Source organism: Paroedura picta, chromosome 4, assembly GCF_049243985.1.
Source record: "Paroedura picta isolate Pp20150507F chromosome 4, Ppicta_v3.0, whole genome shotgun sequence".
NCBI classification, from domain to species: domain Eukaryota; kingdom Metazoa; phylum Chordata; class Lepidosauria; order Squamata; family Gekkonidae; genus Paroedura; species Paroedura picta.
In genome coordinates, this window is record NC_135372.1 from 29512251 (window position 1) to 29529942 (window position 17692).

A 17692-nucleotide genomic window follows, 5' to 3' on the forward strand; every position below is an offset into this window, starting at 1 on the left:
CAGCCTGGTGCAGCCAGAAGGTTCATGATTGGGGATACCTGGGCCAGCTTAGTCTCCAGCCCAGCACCCTTGGAGCGCTGGCAAGTAGGCTTGCCAACCTCCAGCTAAAGATCTCCAGGAGTTACAACAGATCTTCACGAGTACAGAGACAAGCTCTCTTGGGGGAAAAAAACGGCTGCTTCGGAGTGTGATCCTGCTGATGTCCCTTCCCTCTGCAAACCCCACCCTCCCCAGGCTCCAACCCCCAAATCTCCAGGTATTCCCCCATGTGGAATTGGCAACCCAAATTAAAGATCAAAACTGCCACCACCCCTGCCCCCCCCCCACACACACACACTTGAACTAAGGCTGAGCGGTTCGGTGCGGTTCGGCCGCCTCGGTGATCACTGAAGGCGCCGCCTCGGCCTTCGGCGATCACCAAGGCAGCCGAACCGCGCTGAACCACTCAGCCCTTAACCCAGGATCCAGCAGAGTCAGAAGTCCCTGGAAAGAAGGACTCATCAAACTAGTACAAAGGGAGGGGTAGGAAGCCCCCCCCCCATGAATTTGTGCCAAGTATTTGTAGGTGACGATGCCCCCCCCCAACTCCGGCTCTCTCCTCACTCTGGTCCACAGGCTCCCTTCCCTGGTGATGGTCTGTGGCATGCAGAAGGTCCCAGGTTCAATCCCCGGCATCCCCGTTTTATAGCTCTGATAGCCGTTGATGGGAAAGATCTCTCTCCTCGAGACTTTGGACAGCAGCTGCTGGCCCAGGTAGACAACTCCGATTTTGGTGGACCAAGGGACTGACTCAGTACCGAGGCAGTTCGATGTATTCATGGGTGTTCCTTCCCACCCCCGGAGGAAACCGTTCCAGTGGAATGCTACTGGTCCTGGGATTACCACCTGAGCCGGCTGCCAGGCCCCCTTGCCAAGCCAGCACGCAGCGGGGCCACGGCACAGTGGAAGGAAAGCAAGCAACATGGGCCTGTTTGGCTCCGGGTCACAGCTGACACCCCCCCCCCATTCTCTGCCCAGCCCCCCAGCTCCAGGGAGGCCACTCACCATGACATAATGCCGCTGGATTTCTGTCTTTTCCGTCGCCAGCTTCTCGCATTCGAGCTTCAAGCTGTAAAAACAGAACAGGGAGGGCAGCGAAAGCCCTGCGGGTCGGGCTCCACAAGGCTTCACAGCCAGTTTGCACAAGCGAAACCTCAGAACAAGTCTCCTGGGACCTGTCAAGGAGTTCAGAGTGGGGCGTGAGGGTCTCCCTGCCCTGCCGATCTTCACAACAGCCCTGAGAGGGGCTGCTAAGCAGGAAGAAAGTGACTGGCCCAAGGGCCCCTAGAAAGCTTTGTGATTGAGGGAGGATTTGAACCCAGGCCTGTCAGGTCTCAGTCCAACCCTTGCCCTGGCTGTTCATTTTTCCATCGAGGGAAATCCTCCATTTGAGGGAAGCCAGTGATTAAAGTCATTTCTTTATAACCCAGTATTTATTTACATTTTTATCACAGCCCTCCTCTAACAAGTCAGGGTGATGTACCTTATTCTCCCCCATTTGCATTTTGGCTTCACACTCACAACAGCCCTGAAAGGTAGGCTAGGCCAAGAAAGAGACTGTCCCAAGGGCACTCTGCCAAGGAAGTTCATAGACCAGGGATTTGAACCAGAGTCTCTCAGATCCTTGTCTTTCATGCTCCAGATGTTCGTGGACATCTGGAGAGCTACGGTTTGGCCACCCCTGCATGAGGCCGGTAGTAGGGAGGAAGAGAGCAATTGCCCCACAAAACTCCCACTGCTAATCACCTCAAGCCATTCTAAGCTGAATATCAGGGACTGCTCTCCCATCTGTCTGGCACTTTATCTAATACAGCAGGTCTCTGCCCCAAGGAAATCCCAATCCAATCCAACACTTGCTGGCAAGACAGCCAAGACAGAGGGGGGGAAATGCAAAGGAAGAATTTGCATAATGTCCTTTTATCCAGAAGCCCCTCTAAAAAGCACAGAGAGGCTCGCGTGGCTTTCCTTCTCCTGTTTGTCCTCACAACAGCCCAGTGAGGTGGGCTGGGGGACGAAGGGACTGCCTCAAAGGCATCAAGTGAACTTCAACGGCTGAGCGGGGATTTTTTATTATTAAAAATAATATTGTTATTAATCTAATGGGACACACAACTTCCATCCCTGAGAATCCTTTGTGTAGGGATGAGAATTAGAAAAAAACAACAGACATTTAAATTCCGTCCCCCGTCCCCACATACATACAAAGCTGCCCACTGCATCTCTGCATGAGTCACTGCTTTGATTTGTTTCCAATCACCAGTCACCTGGACTGGTGGATTCTTAGGTTAGCCTGCAGTGGGTGCAACTGAACCACGCAATTCCACCCAATGCAAGGATGTTGCAGAATGCTCTGAGGAGGAGGCTTTCCGCTGTGTCTCTGCCCAAGTCATGACATCCTTCTAGTCAGGAGGCAGATCCAGATCAATGACTCAGGAGAAAACACAAGAAGCAGAACCTCCCAGCCCATGCCACTGCCCCTCTCTGATCCACACTCGGAATCAGGAGTGGACCGTGCCCCGAATCTCAATTTGAATTCAGAAATAAGACAGCCTCTGTAAATCACTGGACACAAGAAAGACAAGGAACATGTAAGCAACAGAAACACATTTTTTACCTGTGATACTGGTTCTGCAAGAACTGGAACTCCTCTTTGATGCGATCCAGGATCTCTGGGTACGTCAACTTCAGCGACTGGGGGGTGGTTGAAACTACACTTGCTGCAGCAGCCGCGGTAGCAACAGGCTGGGCCTGTAGGTGAGCCTGGGAGAGACAGCACCCATCACCACCCACATCACTACCTTTTCACCCAAAGAGTCATGGACTAGTGGAATTCCTTGCCGCAGTAAGGGGTGATGGCTACAAGCACAGACCGTTTCCGGAGGGGACTGGATCTGGAGCAGAGATCCATCAGTGGTTCTGAGCCACAAGGTCTAGGGCGGGGGTAGTCAAACTGCGGCCCTCCAGATGTCCATGGACTACAATTCCCATGAACCCCTGCCAGCGTTCGCATGGGAATTGTTGTCCAGGGACATCTGGAGGGCCGCAGTTTGATTACCGCTGGTCTAGGGGGAACACTGTCTAGGGCAGTGAGGCTCTGTCTTCTAGGTGCTTGGGGGGGGAAGAGTGGGAGGTGCCTCCTGATGGGGCCTAGGTTTGGGCCGCTGTGTGACACAGAACGTTGGACTGGATGGACCATTTGGACGGATCCAGCATGGCTTCACTAAAGTTCTAGTAGACACTGATTCCCTTCCCATTGTTTCCACTGCAAAACCACTAACTTGAACTAATCAAATACTGTGGTCTACCAAACCCCAATTCAACAGACAAAGCAAGCTACAAATAAAGTAACAGAAAGTGATATTTTTACATATTCTGTCCATTTACTTGTCATAGTTCTTCTCCAGCTTTAACAGGCCTTGCATTTCTTTTGCTCATAACAATCCTTCTAGCTGTAGTAGATTCTAGGTAAGGATCTCCATGCTGATAGGTTTTGAACTTATCTCAGAAAACCTTTTTTGGAGTTAGCTGCACCCTTAATAAGAAGGACACGCCAAGTCTGATGAAAAGGGACAGTTTAGAACAGGAGTCTTGCTCCTAAGCAAATCACCTCCCCCCAATTTTCCATCCATCCATCCAAGACAATACCAAGAGTTTACAACATGTAAGATTTCTTCAACCAATTCAATAGGGAGTTAATTGAAGGAAAATCTTTTAAGCAGTTGAATCCTTTACACAATGGGAAAACTGAAGTCTGTAAGGAATCTTAAACTGGGGGTGTGTGTGGAATAACTCACCGGGGGCCGGTTTTGGGGAAACATGTTTGATGAGACACCATACGCCCTCCTCTTGTGGTGAGACTTCTGGGATCAGAGTTGCTTTCCCAGGAACAGAACTGGACACGCCAAGAGGTCAAAAGGATGGGTAAGAGGAGAGGAAGAGACCACATTTGTTTGAAAAAAGCCAATATAATAGTCTCACAAACAGCACATTTCCTGTGAGCAGCAGTACCTTCTATGCTGGAATAGTTTATAGTTTTTCCTTCCCTCAGCTTGCCAGAAAGAAAGTTACATACAGACAATATTATTAAAAGGAGAGTCAAGATGGGGAAGTGCTGAATGTCTTCACACAACACAGTTAAGAGAGATGTCACACGAAGCAGCAACCACCACTGGTCAAGAGACAGCCCTAAGTCCGTCAACAGTGCAACAACAAAATGGAACCTCCACACTCAGATGCAGTATACTCCTAAACCCTGATGGCGTGATGGAAAGTTTCCTTTACGTCCCGCTGAAGAGTTTCCCAGGCACGTTTGGACATTACTGGATTAGATTAATTTTAGGCCTGATTCGGCAAGATTCAACCCCCCCCCCAAGATATACTGTCTTGAGACACAGGAGGTTCTACTTTGTTCTCATGGCTGCCAACATGGCACCCCCATGTGCCAAGAATTGCATTTTCATCATACAACAATCTTATAACTTTTGATGGAGAACTACCACTAAAGCCAAAGCCAACTGGAAAAGACTGGCTTGGCACCGTGGAATTCTGCCCACCCTCACAAACCAGGTTGTAGAGCAGGGGTAGTCAAACTGCGGCCCTCCAGATATAGAATCATACAATCATAGAGTTGGAAGGGGCCATTCAGGCCATCTAGTCCAACCCCCTGCTCAACGCAGGATCAGCCCTAAGCATCCTAAAGCATCCAAGAAAAGTGTGAATCCAACCTTTGCTTGAAGACTGTCCATATCAATGGACTACAATTCCCATGAGCCCCTGCCAGAGGTCTCTGGCAGGGGCTCATGGGAATTGTAGTCCATGGACATCTGTAGGGCCGCAGTTTGACTATCCCTGCTCTAGAGTCTCCCTGTGGCCCAAAGAACCATGCGGATATGCGGCCAGGCAGGGCAACCAAGAGAGATCAAGGGCCGAATGATTCAGGAAGAGCAAACTTGAGTGCTTATTACACAGGCAGTGCCAGAGACCTCTCTGGACTTCAACACGGCGAGTTTTCCTGGCAGCCCCCCGCTTTTTAAAAAATCAGCATGGCACGGGAACTCTTTGGACTTTCCACAAATTTTTGGCTCCTATAGACCTCCATCGCGCCCTGCTCTGAGACTAGGGAGAGATCTGCACCCTCCCCCATGCCCCTAGACTACAGGCATTTACTACAGAACGACTCCGGGTAATCTTTAGCCTTCTACGTTATCCTCCAAGCAGCATGCAAGGAAGTTTTGCCTCCCCGACGGCCCAGGGCCCCGGCACGGCTGACAGCCGGCCAAAGCGCGCGTCTGCAAGAAAGCACTCTGCCCATGCTCAGGGGCAATCTGCTTTCCCCGCTGCCTTGGTGACAGGAGCCAGTCCGGGGGGGGGGGGAGAGAAAGGTCAGGAGGAGCCGTGATTCCCCCCGGCCTGCCTTGAACCCGGAGGAAATCCAAGAAGAGAAACGGAGGGGGGGGGAATGGAGAGGGGCTGACCTAGATAGGCACGCAAGGCGCCCCCGGGAGCTGCGCGCCCAGACCCCCTCCCCCGCCAGACCTCCCGCTGGGGGAGCCTGGCCCCCTCCTCGAGGAGCGCTCCTCCCCCGCCCTTCCGAGGGACCCCCTTGCTCGCGCCCCCGCCCCCATCCGAGCAGCCCAAACAATGGGGTCTCTCTCTCTTTCTCTCTCTCTCTCTCTCTCGCCCGCCCTTCCGCAGCAGCAGCAGCAGCAGGTAGAGCGATCAGTTCGAGGCTCCTCCTGCCTCCCCCCACCAATTTGGGCGGGGGGGGGGCAGAGCCACTCACCCACGCGCCAGAGCCCGGATCGGGGCCCCGGGTGCCCAGCCGCCTCCAGCACGCCCAGCAGCAGCAGCCAGCGAGCGAGGGAGGGCAGGAGGAGGGCGGGCGGGCGGAGAGGGTCGCCGTCTTCTGCCTGCGAGAGCCCCCCTCCTTCCCTTCCCTTCCCTTCCCCCCTCCCCAGCAGCTTTGCGGGGGAGACCGATCAATGAACGAGCGCCAGCTCCACGTGGGGTCTGGCTCCTTCTCTTTTGCCACAGCCGAGCGCGCCGCAGCCAATCGGCGCGCCGCGGAGGAGCGCTCGGCCCCCACGTGGGGAGCGGGAGGAGGACAGAGCCGAGAGGGCCGCTGATTGGTCCGGGGCTACCGCCCGTAGAAAATGTGTCAATCTGTAGGAAGGCGAATGTAGCCAAGGGATGAAAAGAGGGAGAGAGAGAGAGGAAGAAAGCAGAGGAGAGCGCGGGGGGAGGGGGGGAGCGAAAAAAGGTTTTTAACCCTTTAATGGGACGGAGCGCGCTGAGAGAGAAAATGGCTTAACCCTGAAGGGACCGGAGCAAGGAAACTGCTTAACCCTTCAGAGTGTGGATAGTTGGGGAAGGGGGGGAGGAGGGCAGACCCGGCTTAACCCTTTCGGGTGTGGGGCGGGAGGAAAACTGGTTAGCTCTTCCGAGTTGGGAAAAGGGCGGGGGGGGAGAGTCGGGTCATTTGACCTTTAGATGACTGGAGGGGAGGGCTGTTGGTTTAAGCCCTGACAAAGGCCCTTCTGGCAGAAGGGAAGGGAATGGCACGCGCTCCGAGGGGCCCCCGGCGGACCAGGCAGCAATCCCACCGGTGGAGTTCCCCCTCTAAGAGGGAAGACATCTCCCGTTGGCTTCTGGCCACCTCTTCCACTCGTTCTGCTGAAGAAGAAGAAGAAGAAGAAGAAGAAGAAGAAGAAGAAGAAGAAGAAGAAGAAGAAGAAGAAGAAGAAGAAGAAGAAGAAGAAGAAGAAGAAGAGAGTTGGTTCTTATACATCGCTTCTCTCTACCTGAAGGAGTCTCAAAGCGGCTTACAGTCGCCTTCCCATTCCTCTCCCCACGACAGACACCCTGTGAGTGGGGATGAGAGAGCCCTGATATCACTGAAGGAGAAGAAGAGTTGGTTCTTTTATTCCGCTTTTCTCTACCCAAAGGAGGCTTAAAATGGCTTACAGTCACCTTCCCTTTCCTCTCCCCACAACAGACACCCTGTGGGGTGGGTGAGGCTGAAAGAGTCCTGATATCACTGCTTTTTATCAGTGCTATGGCGAGCCCAGGGTCACTCAGATGGCTGCATGTGGGGGAGCAGGGAATCAAACCCAGCTTGCCATATTAGAAGTCTGCACTCTTAACCTAGCTGGCTCTCACTCTGCTGGATCTGAGTGGCGAGCTACAGGCAGGCGCTTGAGTCGTATGGGCTGGAGACCCAGGAATTCAGACCGGGTCTCCCGGATCCCAGGCCAGCACCCTCTGCGCTCCACCACACGGGCTCAGGACAGATTTTTTGGCCTGCAGGATTGGGTATACCGGGTTAGCTGGCTGACTGGCTGGTTGGATGGCATCTTGTCTTTCACAATCCATTTGCCTTTATAGTCACCCGGCTATTCTCCCCCAGGGGGCCCCCAAATCATATGACATCATTCTTCTCTGCCCGATTTTAGCCCCACAACAACCCTGCAAGCTCCGTTCATTCAGGCCCAAGGTCACCCAGTGTGCTTCCATGGCACCAGTGAGGATTCGAAACTGAGGCTATACCCAACACACCACAGGGCATCTCAGTCTGACCTGACTCTTCCTGAGGAAGGAAGGAAGGAAGGAAGGAAGGAAGGAAGGAAGGAAGGAAGGAAGGAAGGAAGGAAGGAGATGTTCTTGATGCAGCATTTTGAATCATATTTAATTTTTACTTTTCCAAAAATATGTTATGACTCCCAAAAAACCAAGAGGCAGCCTGGAGCATATAAACCCTTATAGGAATATTCAAATAAAAACACTTTACTATAAAAGTGATGGAGGTCCTGTTGCCGGGCAGGAAAGGTCCAAGTGAGGATGTGCCCCTACCCAACCTGGATGGTGTGCAGCTATGAGTGGCCCACTCTGCCAGGAACGTGGGTGTGATTCTTAATGCCTCCCTCTCAATGAAGGCTCAGATCACAACGGTAGCACGGCTGGCATTTTACCATCTTTTCCAAGCCAAACTACTAGCACCCTACTTGGCCCCGGAACATCTAGCCACAGTGATCCATGCGACGGTCACCTCTATGTTGGACTTCTGTAACTCGCTCTATGCTGGCCTGCCCTTATGCTTGATCCGTAAACTACAACTGGTCCAGAACACAGCTGCCAGGGTCCTCACAGCAACACCGGAGGTCCCACATCCAGCCCATCCTCCAGCAGCTGCCCTGGTTGAATTCCAGATCAGGCTTAAGGTTTTGGTTAACACCTTTAAGGCCATATGTGGTCTGTGCCCAGTATACCTGAGGGACCGCCTCTCCTACTGCCTACACCCCTCAAAGAGCCTTGCGCTCTATCACTTCCAGCCTCCTGGTGGTCTCTGGCCCCAAGGAAGCCCGCTTGAGCTCCACCAGCGCCAGAGCTTGCTCCATCCTGCCCCCCACCTGGTGGAATGAGCTTCCAGAGGAGAGAAACTGGAACAGGAGAGAAACTCGAGTTCCTGGTGGAACTCGGAACAGTAACAAATCATAACGGCAACAAATTATAATATTTTAAAATAAAACACTGAATCTGAGTCATGGCCAAGAAGATCCTAAAAACAAGAGAACTAGAAGCTTAGAACAGATACAGAATAAGTCAGGCAGCTAGTTGATCTATGCCTCTTATATTCAGGGTTTGGGCCAGTTTATTAAATTGACAAAACTATATGATAAAGATATCAAGCTCTGGGAACTGTCTTTGCGAATAAGGAGAAAGAATATGGCATGTAGAAAGTTAGGCTGGATTGTATCCCTGGACATGCTAGTTTTCTACATGACAGAGGGAGGGATTTCGGGATACACAGTACACAACACCAATCTGCACAGAAATATTCATTTGAAAATGAGAGGAGATGAGGCACCCGATGAGGAGTGAGAGGGATGAAGGCCCTCCATGGGCTACAGAAAACACCTTAGCCTAGACTGAATCCATTGGGGAGACCCAGTTCTTCGCATTGTTGGCAGCTTTACAATAGAACAGAACAAAGTCAGAGTCTAAGGGCACCTTTAAGACCAGCACAGTTTTATTCTGGGTATGAGCTTGTGTGTGCCAAGCAGCAACTCATACATAAAGACAATGGGCAGCCTCATTCCAAAGGCAGGTGTGCGGGTGGCGGTCGGTTGCATCCAGCTGAGCCCATCCCCCTGCACCCCTTTTCCCACACAGGGAGATACCCAAATCCTCAGGTCTTCCTCAACAGGCCCTATAGGGCCCCCTGGAACTGCTTTGGTTGGGAACAGAGTGGGGAGGGTGAAGTCCACTTCCCATGCTCAGGATGGTCCTGATCCTAATCAGGCACTGCATGCCTGGGAACTGAGGAAAGCCCCAAACTGATATGGGATTATGCCTGGCACAGAGCAGGACCCCGGGCCCCACAAAATGTGTGAAGAGAGAGGGATTCTTAGAAAGCCACCAGCCTCTCCTGTGCAGCTGCAAAGACAGAGAAGCAAAACCCCCTCCAAAAGACACCCTCCCCACACTTCAGCCCCCTGCCCCACTGCAGAGGATCCCAGTTTCTGCTGAAAAGACCATTCCCTTCCCTCCCTGCCTCCCCCAAAAGAACAACTTTCCCATCAGAGCCCCAGAAAAGAGACCCGCATGGAAATAGCTGGGGCCATGCTGCCCTCTAACGTCTGTTCCGCTCCTCCGTTTCGAGTGCTTCCAACAGCCTCCGGCCTTTGGGAAGTTGCCCCCTCCCTGCCCCCCTTCTTATTGTAATTTTGAAACATTTCCAGTACATTTCGGGGCAGGGGCAGGGAGGAGTTGCTGGGATTCCTGTGTTCATATCTGGCCCTCAGTCCCTGCCACAAGGTCCACCCTGAGCAGGCAGGGTCCAGAAGGAGAGAAGAAGCTTTCTGGTCCTTAATTCAGCCAGGCAAGGAAGGGAGAGAGAGTGTGTGTGTGTGTGTGTGTGGGGGGGATGGCAGAGTCCTCCTAGGGTTGCCAACCTCCAGGGGGTGGCTGGAGGTCTCCATGATTCCAGCTGATCTCTAGATGAACAAGAGCGTGTCTGCTGGAGAGAGCGGCTGTTTTAGAAGGGGAATTTTAGGACAGGGGTGGCTCTCCAGCTGTCCATGGACTACAATTACCATGAGTCCTTGCTCTATGACATTATAACCTTCCTGAGATCCTTTCCCTCCCCAAACCCCAACCGCTCCAGGCTCCGCCCCCAAAATCTCCAGGGATTTCTGAACCCAGAGTTGACATCCTTACGTCTTCCCTGGGGGAAGCAAGTCACTCCAAAACAGAGCTGGAAACCCTCATCAGGTCTGGGCCCTGCATACCTGAGGGACTGCATCTCCAGGTATGTCCCCCCTCCAGGTATGTCTTTGCTCAGCAAACGCCAACTTGCTAGGAGTCCCCCAGACCCAAGGAAGTGTAATTGCCCTCGACCCCCAGCCAGGGCTTCAGCCTGGTCGGATGTGCGGCCTGCAGAGATCAGTTTGGAGCTGTCAAAGTTCAGAAGGGCCTGCAAAAGGCGCTCTTCCCCCAGGTGTACAGTTGAGGCCAACGTTATCACTCCATGACCCCTTACCTCTTACCCCTCTCCATCTGAATATGGGGAAATAAATGAAATCCAAGCTATCCTGTGCCCAGATCCCAGGAGTTAGCAGCAGAGCTAGGATTTGTTATCTGAAATTGTAGACAAACTGGAGTGTGTCCAGAGGAGGGCAACAATGATGGTGAGGGGTTTGGAGACCAAGACGTACGAGGAAAGGTTGCAGGAGCTTATCATAGAATCATAGAGTTGGAAGGGGCCATACAGGCCATCTAGTCCAACCCCCTGCTCAATGAAGGATCAGCCTCAAGCATCCAGGAGAAGGATCTGTCCAGCTTCTGAACACCACCAGTGAGGGGGAGCTCACCACCTTCTGTGGCAGCCAATTCCACTGCTGAACTACTCTGACTATGGTTGAGACCAAACATAACCAACAGCAACCAAAGGGCCCCTGCTCCCCCCCGCCCTCCCCCTCAGAACACCACCTATATACCCTGAACCTGTTTGTATTGTTGCACTGTTGTTTTGTTTATTGGTTACACTACTATACTGTTAAATGTTTACAATTATCAGATATTATTGCACGTTTATCAAATGTTTTATAGACATTGTTCTTATGTATTGTTCTTATTTTATTATGTAAACTGCCCTGAGCCCCCGGGGAGGGCGGTATATAAATAAATAAACAAACAAACACATAAATGTTTCCTGATATCTAGCCTATAGCGTTGTACTTGTAGTTTAAACCCATTACTGCGTGTCCTTTCCTCTGCAGCCAACAGAAACAGCATCCTGCCCTCCTCCAAGTGACAACCTTTCAAATACTTAAAGAGGGCTATCATGTCCCCTCTCAACCTCCTTTTCTCCAGGCTGAACATTCCCAAGTCCCTCAACCTATCTTCATAGGGCTTGGTCCCTTGGCCCCAGATCATCCTCGTCGCTCTCCTCTGTACCCTTTCAGTTTTATCTACGTCCTTCTTGAAGTGAGGCCTCCAGAACTGCACACAGTACTCCAGGTGTGGTCTGACCAGTGCCGTATACAATGGGACTATGACATCTTGTGATTTTGATGTGATGCCCCTGTTGATACAGCCCAAAATGTCATTTGCCTTTTTTACCACTGCATCACACTGCCTGCTCATGTTTAGTTTACAATCCACAAGTACCCCAAGGTCTCGTTCACACACAGTGTTACCTAGAAGCGTATCCACCATCCAGTAGGCATGCTTTTCATTTTTCTGACCCAGATGCAGAACTTTACACTTATCTTTATTAGCTTGGTCTGTTTAGCCTGAAGAGGAGACTACTGAGGGGGGATCTGATAGCCATCTTCAAGTATTTAAAAGGCTGCCATGTAGAGGATGGAGCAGAGTTGTTCTCTCTTGCTCCGGAGGGACGGACCAGATCCAGTGGGATGAAAATAATGCAAAAGAAATTCTGTCTAATCATCGGGAAGAAGTTCCTAACAGAGCTGTTTCTCAGTGGAACAGGCTTCCTCGGGAGGTGGTGGGTTCTCCATCTTTGGAGATTTTTAAACAGAGGCTGGATAGCCATCTGATGGAGAAGCTGATTCTGTGAAGGTTCAAGGGGGCGGCAGGTTACAGTAGATGAGCTATAGGGTTGTGAGTTCCTACGTAATTCTGTGTAAATGCCTAACACTTTTATGGACTTTGTATATGGGTTGTAAATGATGTTAGCTGCTTCCAGACTGCTTTCAGAGAGGGGCAGACTGAAAAGTAAATGTTCCTGGTCAAGTCAGAAATCTTTGATCAATTGCCAGAATGACAGGAGGCCAAGGAGAAGAGATGATTCCAGCTGCTGCTAGTGCACATGTCCATGTGTTTCACACCCATGCATGAAGGCACAGTTTGTTTGTAGCTCCGTACACATTAACTGGGGACTCCAAAGAGGTGTGCACCTGTTTTCTAGGGTGCATTGGGCATGTGCAAGATTAGTTTCTAGCCATTATTCAGGCAAAACAAACAAAAGTGTGGGACTCACCCAGATGGCACACCAAAGACAGGATACTACTAGCCGGTAGGAAGTCATTTAGCAAGGGAGATTGAGGGATGAAGCCCGAGGAGGACAGAAGCATCAGTGGGGTCCAGTGCCTGACAGCCCACTTTCCAGGGGAACTGAGCTGTGTCGTCTGGAGATGAGCTGTGATCCCAGGGAATCCCCAGGTCCCCCCTGGAGGCTGGCATCCCTGTTCTCCCTAAATTAACCCCCCCCCCCACACACACACAGAGACACTACACCTTCCACTCCAACGAACTCTAGGGAACCAGATCTGATATGTGAATGGTGCAGGGACAGGGAACAGCATGTCAGCTTTTGGCCCTGCAACACTTCCAGCCAGCCTGGTGTAGTGGTTAGGAGTATGGACTACTAATCTGACGAGCCGGGTTTGATTCTGTGCTCCCCCACATGCAACCAGCTGGGTGACCTTGTGCTCGCCTAGAGCTGGCAGCCTGACCCCCAGCCGGGGAGCGGAGAGGAACTTGGCAACCTTCCACCACTGTTGGCACAAATGCACCCGTTTTGCAAGAGGAAAAGACCTATCTGACCCCGCATCACATCTTAGGGCGTATTTACCTTACTCACAGATTTCCAGGAACAGGAATCTTGAAATGCACAATTCCTAACACCCAAACTATAGTTCCCAGAATTCCTTGGCAAAAGCCCAAATAGTTGCCAATGCCAATGTGGGAGTCAGTGCCTAGCCCCAACCTTTCAGGGCACTATAAAAGATTGTTTCTTCCTCATGTCGCCTAACAAGAATCCTGTGAGGTAGGGGAGGCTGTGGGACATTGACTGACAGCCCAAAGTCAAGCAGCAAACTTCATGGCAGAGTGGAGATTCAAACCTGGGCCTGCCAGTCTGCTACTTGGCACACCTCTCCATCTGTGCCTCTGTCACTTTGAAACTTTTATTTTGCTTCAAGTTTTGGGCTATATATCCCAATTCATGACCCAATCACCACAGGCATTGTGTTGGTTAAAAAATAAAACACCACACAACCACGTTGGGTGAAGATGTTATATATTTAAAGCATATCATACAGAATCAGATGCACCCAACAGAAGGAAATTGCATATATATATACAATAAAACAGACACAAATTTTTCCAGGTAGCAATCCCATGTTTTTCGAATTATTTGCAAAATGTCTACCTTCATCAGGGCCACCAAAAGAGCTGAAAACAAAAAAACTAACTGGAATTACTTAGGACCTGAAAGGTTGAATGTCTGTACAATTCAGACAACAGGTTATAAAATTATATAAACATTTATTGCGCTCAGCTTAAAAAAATTAAGGTTATAAACATACACAAAGCCTATAGACACAGTACAATCTTAGGCTGTAGATCTGATGTCTTTTGATCCACACTGGATCTTATTCAGAAGACTAATTTTGGGTATACATATATTGATAAAATGAGCCTCTTGTGGCGCAGGGTGGTAAGGCAGCAGAAATGCTGTCTGAAGCTCTGCCCATGAGGCTGGGAGTTCAATCCCAGCAGACGGCTCAAGGTTAACTCAGCCTTCCATCCTTCTGAGGTCGGTAAAATGAGGACCCAGCTTGCTGGGGGGTAAACGGTCATGACTGGGGAAGGCACTGGCAAACCACCCCATATTGAGTCTGCCATAAAAATGCTAGAGGGCATCACCCCAAGGGTCAGACATGACCCAGTACTTGCACAGGGGATACCTTTACCTTTATATTGATAAAATATACCAAACAGCCAGTAAAATAGGATGATAAAATCAATCAAAATCAAAAGTAAAAAACATAGGTTTCTCAAAAGTAAAAAAATTAAAAACTTATGGGTGGGGAAAAATCAAGACCCACAGCCAGACTTGAACTCATAAAGTTGTGGTTTCAAAGAAAGCACCTTGGTGACTGAACCACCAGCTGTGTTGAAGTTTACTGCCTGTGGGCCCTATTCACAGGGTTCACTGACTTTAAAAAATTAAAGAATGAAATGAAATGGCTCTTTCCAACAGTTCTTTAATGCAGAGGTAGTCAACCTGTGGTCCTCCAGATGTTTGTGGACTACAATTCCCATGAGCCCCTGCCAGCAAATGCTGGCAGGGGCTCATGGGAATTGTGGTCCATGGACATCTGGAGGACCACAGGTTGACTACTCCTGCTTTAAAGAAAGGAATTCCAGTGTAAAGTGTCTCCTTCAGTTTAAAAGAAGAAACTGCCAAGGTGGGAGGGAAAGGGTGGCAGGGGAAGGAGAAGAAAGAGGGCAGCCCTGGAGGGAGCCCCTCCCCCTGAAGCACCTGCAGACTGGGAGAAGGGAAGAGGCAGCTGGAGGCAACCAAAGGCTTGCCTTTAACTCCCTCTGATCTGAGTGCTTAAGACATTACTTAAGAGGGCTGGCAAAGCAGGAAAAATGCTTCTACAGCACAAAAGTTGAAGTAAAAGGAAAGCAGCACTACAATGGAAACACCGGAAGCAGAAGGGGCTGTCCCTGCTGGAAACCAACCAATCTGCTGACACCTCGGCATGTCAGGGCTGGAGGCGTGGCTGGGGGGGGGGAGAAGAAAATCCAAAAGAGGCAGTGCATTTGCACCCAGAAGAGAGTACAATGTGCCCAACTTTCTCCGATGAAGCAATGAAAATCCACTCTCAGCTATGCTAGGGAATAAGTAGCATAATTCCAAAGCAGTGCAGATTGGGGGGGGGGGGGACAATCAGCATCAGAGTGGAGATCAGGGTCAGATGCAGATTGCTTTATTAAAACCAAGCCACATGGACTTCAAAAGCCCAGTGCAGATAAGACCCAGACACGGTTCAAGTATCCACGGAACTTGGGGTGGCATGTAGAGATTTCCTAGTTCCTCCTCATAATACTCCTGCAGGGTAGGCTAGCAAGGTTCATGGCCAGTGGAAACCTGACCTTTTAAGTCTACTGGGAAAGATCCCCTGTGCCTGGAGGCCCACGAACACATGAAACCAACTTCAATTGAAGCAGACCCCCGCCCCCCTGTCCATCAAGGTCTGAACTGTGTACTCAAATTGACAGTGGCTCCCCAAGGTCGCAGGCAGAAGCCTTTCACATCACTTCCTGCTATACCTTTTAACTGCAAATGCCAGGGATTGAACCTGGGACCTTCTGCATGCCAAGCAGATACTCTGCCACTGAACCACACACCCTACCAGGGGCCGCGAGCAAGAAGACAACAGTACAGGCAGGGACCATTTGGCTCACTCTGGGATCAATTTAGCTTCCCAGCCTCCCGCACTCACAGCTAAAGAAGAATGCACCTGGGTCCCTCTAGAGCAGGGGTAGTCAAACTGCGGCCGTCCAGATGTCCATGGACTACAATTCCCATGAGCTGGCAGGGGCTCATGGGAATTGTAGTCCATGGACATCTGGAGGGCCGCTGTCTGACTACCCCTGCTCTAGACTGACACATCAAAACTGATACATATATGATGGAAGAGGGCATTTTGCACAGGAGACAGGGCTGCACAGTCCGGTTAGGGATTCTAAGACTAGACCAGTGCATATAGCTTGTGCTATCACTGTGGCTGTAAAGTACTAGGTCGTTTTGCTTTTGTTTAATGTGTCACATTTAATACTTAGGCGTCCAGATTTCCACAAGAGAAATCCTATTGTGCTGTCTATTGGACATCCCACTCAGTTGACTGAATTGATCTATTCTGTGTATTCTTGAGTGCCGGTGAGAAAGGCAGAAGGAAGATAAATAAAATAAACGATCAGCCACAGGGATTTTAGGGGGGAGAATATTTGTCTCCATTTTAGTCTTGAGGATATCCTGACCAGAATGCTCAGAATTCTCAGTTAATTCCTTCTGGATCAAGGCGCAAAGGGTTGACCCAAACGGCTGATTTGGACACTGCCACACCCAACTGAATGCTCCATTCCTATGAAGAGAGTCTACATTCTGTGGAGGGCAAACCCCGAGAGCCAGCTGTATTCCCTGCATGTTCTATCACAGCCTTTCTCAACTTTTTCCCCCATTGAGAACCCCTTCAAACATTCTCCAGGCTTCGAGAAACCCCAGAAGTGGTGTGATCATGCAAAATATGGATGAGAAGCAGAGCTGTGGACACGCCCACCCGGTGCCCTTCCCCTTCCCACTCACTCCAGACCTATCACTGACCATGGTAGGGGGTAGGAATGGGTCGACATGGCCACATAGGGTCATATTGTCTGATAAATGTTTAATAAATTAAAAAAAATATATTAAAAATTAATCAACTCCAACCCATTTGGGAAACTATTCTAAGGCTGTTAAGAAATCCCAGGGCTACACGAAAGCCTGCTTGAGAAAGTCTGCTCTATCCAAAGCAGGGGTAGTCAAACTGCGGCTCTCCAGATGTCCATGGACTACAATTCCCATGAGCCCCTGCCAGCGAACGCTGGCAGGGGCTCATGGGAATTGTAGTCCATGGACATCTGGAGGGCCGCAGTTTGACTACCCCTGTTCCAAAGGATCAAGACAAGAGGGGACAAGAAAGAGGACTGGCCCATCCAAAGGCCCCAACGCATCCAGATCCTGACACTGCTGAACGTTGCATGGTCTTCACTCTGAAAAGGCACACAGGAATCATTTGCCCAGCAGCTTGGGAAGGTTCTCCCTTCAGGTTCATTGAACTCTCATCTTTTTCACCTCTGGAACCTGTGGCTCGGAAGCCACGACTGAAAACGCCGCTGGAAAGTGGCTGGGGCTTATTACGAAAGGCTGAACAAAGCCCTGTCTCCTTTCATTTAGGCCGGAAACGCTGTTTTCCTTTTGTTCTCTCCCACGGGAGGCAGATGGGACATTAGCGACACCGCAAGCCAAGGCCTGCATGGCCCCAGTTCCTGTTTTCTGCTCCAATATCTATTCAGACCACAGAATCTCACGAACCAGGCTGGCGTGGGTACAAGTCTACACCTTGAGTGTGTCTGTGTGTCTGTGGGGGGGGGGTATTTCACACTAGAGTGCAAGATGGGAGAACAAATGCACACTTCCCCAGGGTGGGGACAGCAAAAGACCATGCACACTTTAAAGAAATGCCTCCCAGCCCACCTCTGTGCCTTGAGAACAGCAGGAGGCTCTTCAAATACCAGGTGAGGTTACTGACAGCACACACAGAAAGGCTTGGCATTTGCAGAGACCACACCTGTA

The 17692-nt window shown here is 50.6% G+C and overlaps 1 protein-coding gene across 3 annotated transcripts in view; it reads right to left on the bottom strand.

Annotated features, from left to right (window-relative positions):
- Positions 1–6020, bottom strand: part of LOC143835048 (transducin-like enhancer protein 1) — a 53571-nt gene extending 47551 nt beyond the window's left edge. For 2 of the 3 annotated variants that reach the window (XM_077332145.1, XM_077332144.1), the window contains exons 1-4: positions 5822–6020; positions 3834–3931; positions 2654–2799; positions 1045–1108 (exon numbers count right to left, since the gene is read on the bottom strand). In XM_077332145.1, coding sequence (XP_077188260.1) covers positions 1045–1108; positions 2654–2799; positions 3834–3857 — 234 coding nt within the window. In that variant the 5' untranslated portion in view covers positions 3858–3931; positions 5822–6020. The remainder of the gene's footprint in view (positions 1–1044; positions 1109–2653; positions 2800–3833; positions 3932–5821) is intronic. The other variant, XM_077332147.1, reaches the window with a different exon arrangement.
- Between the last annotated feature and the right edge of the window lie 11672 nt (positions 6021–17692).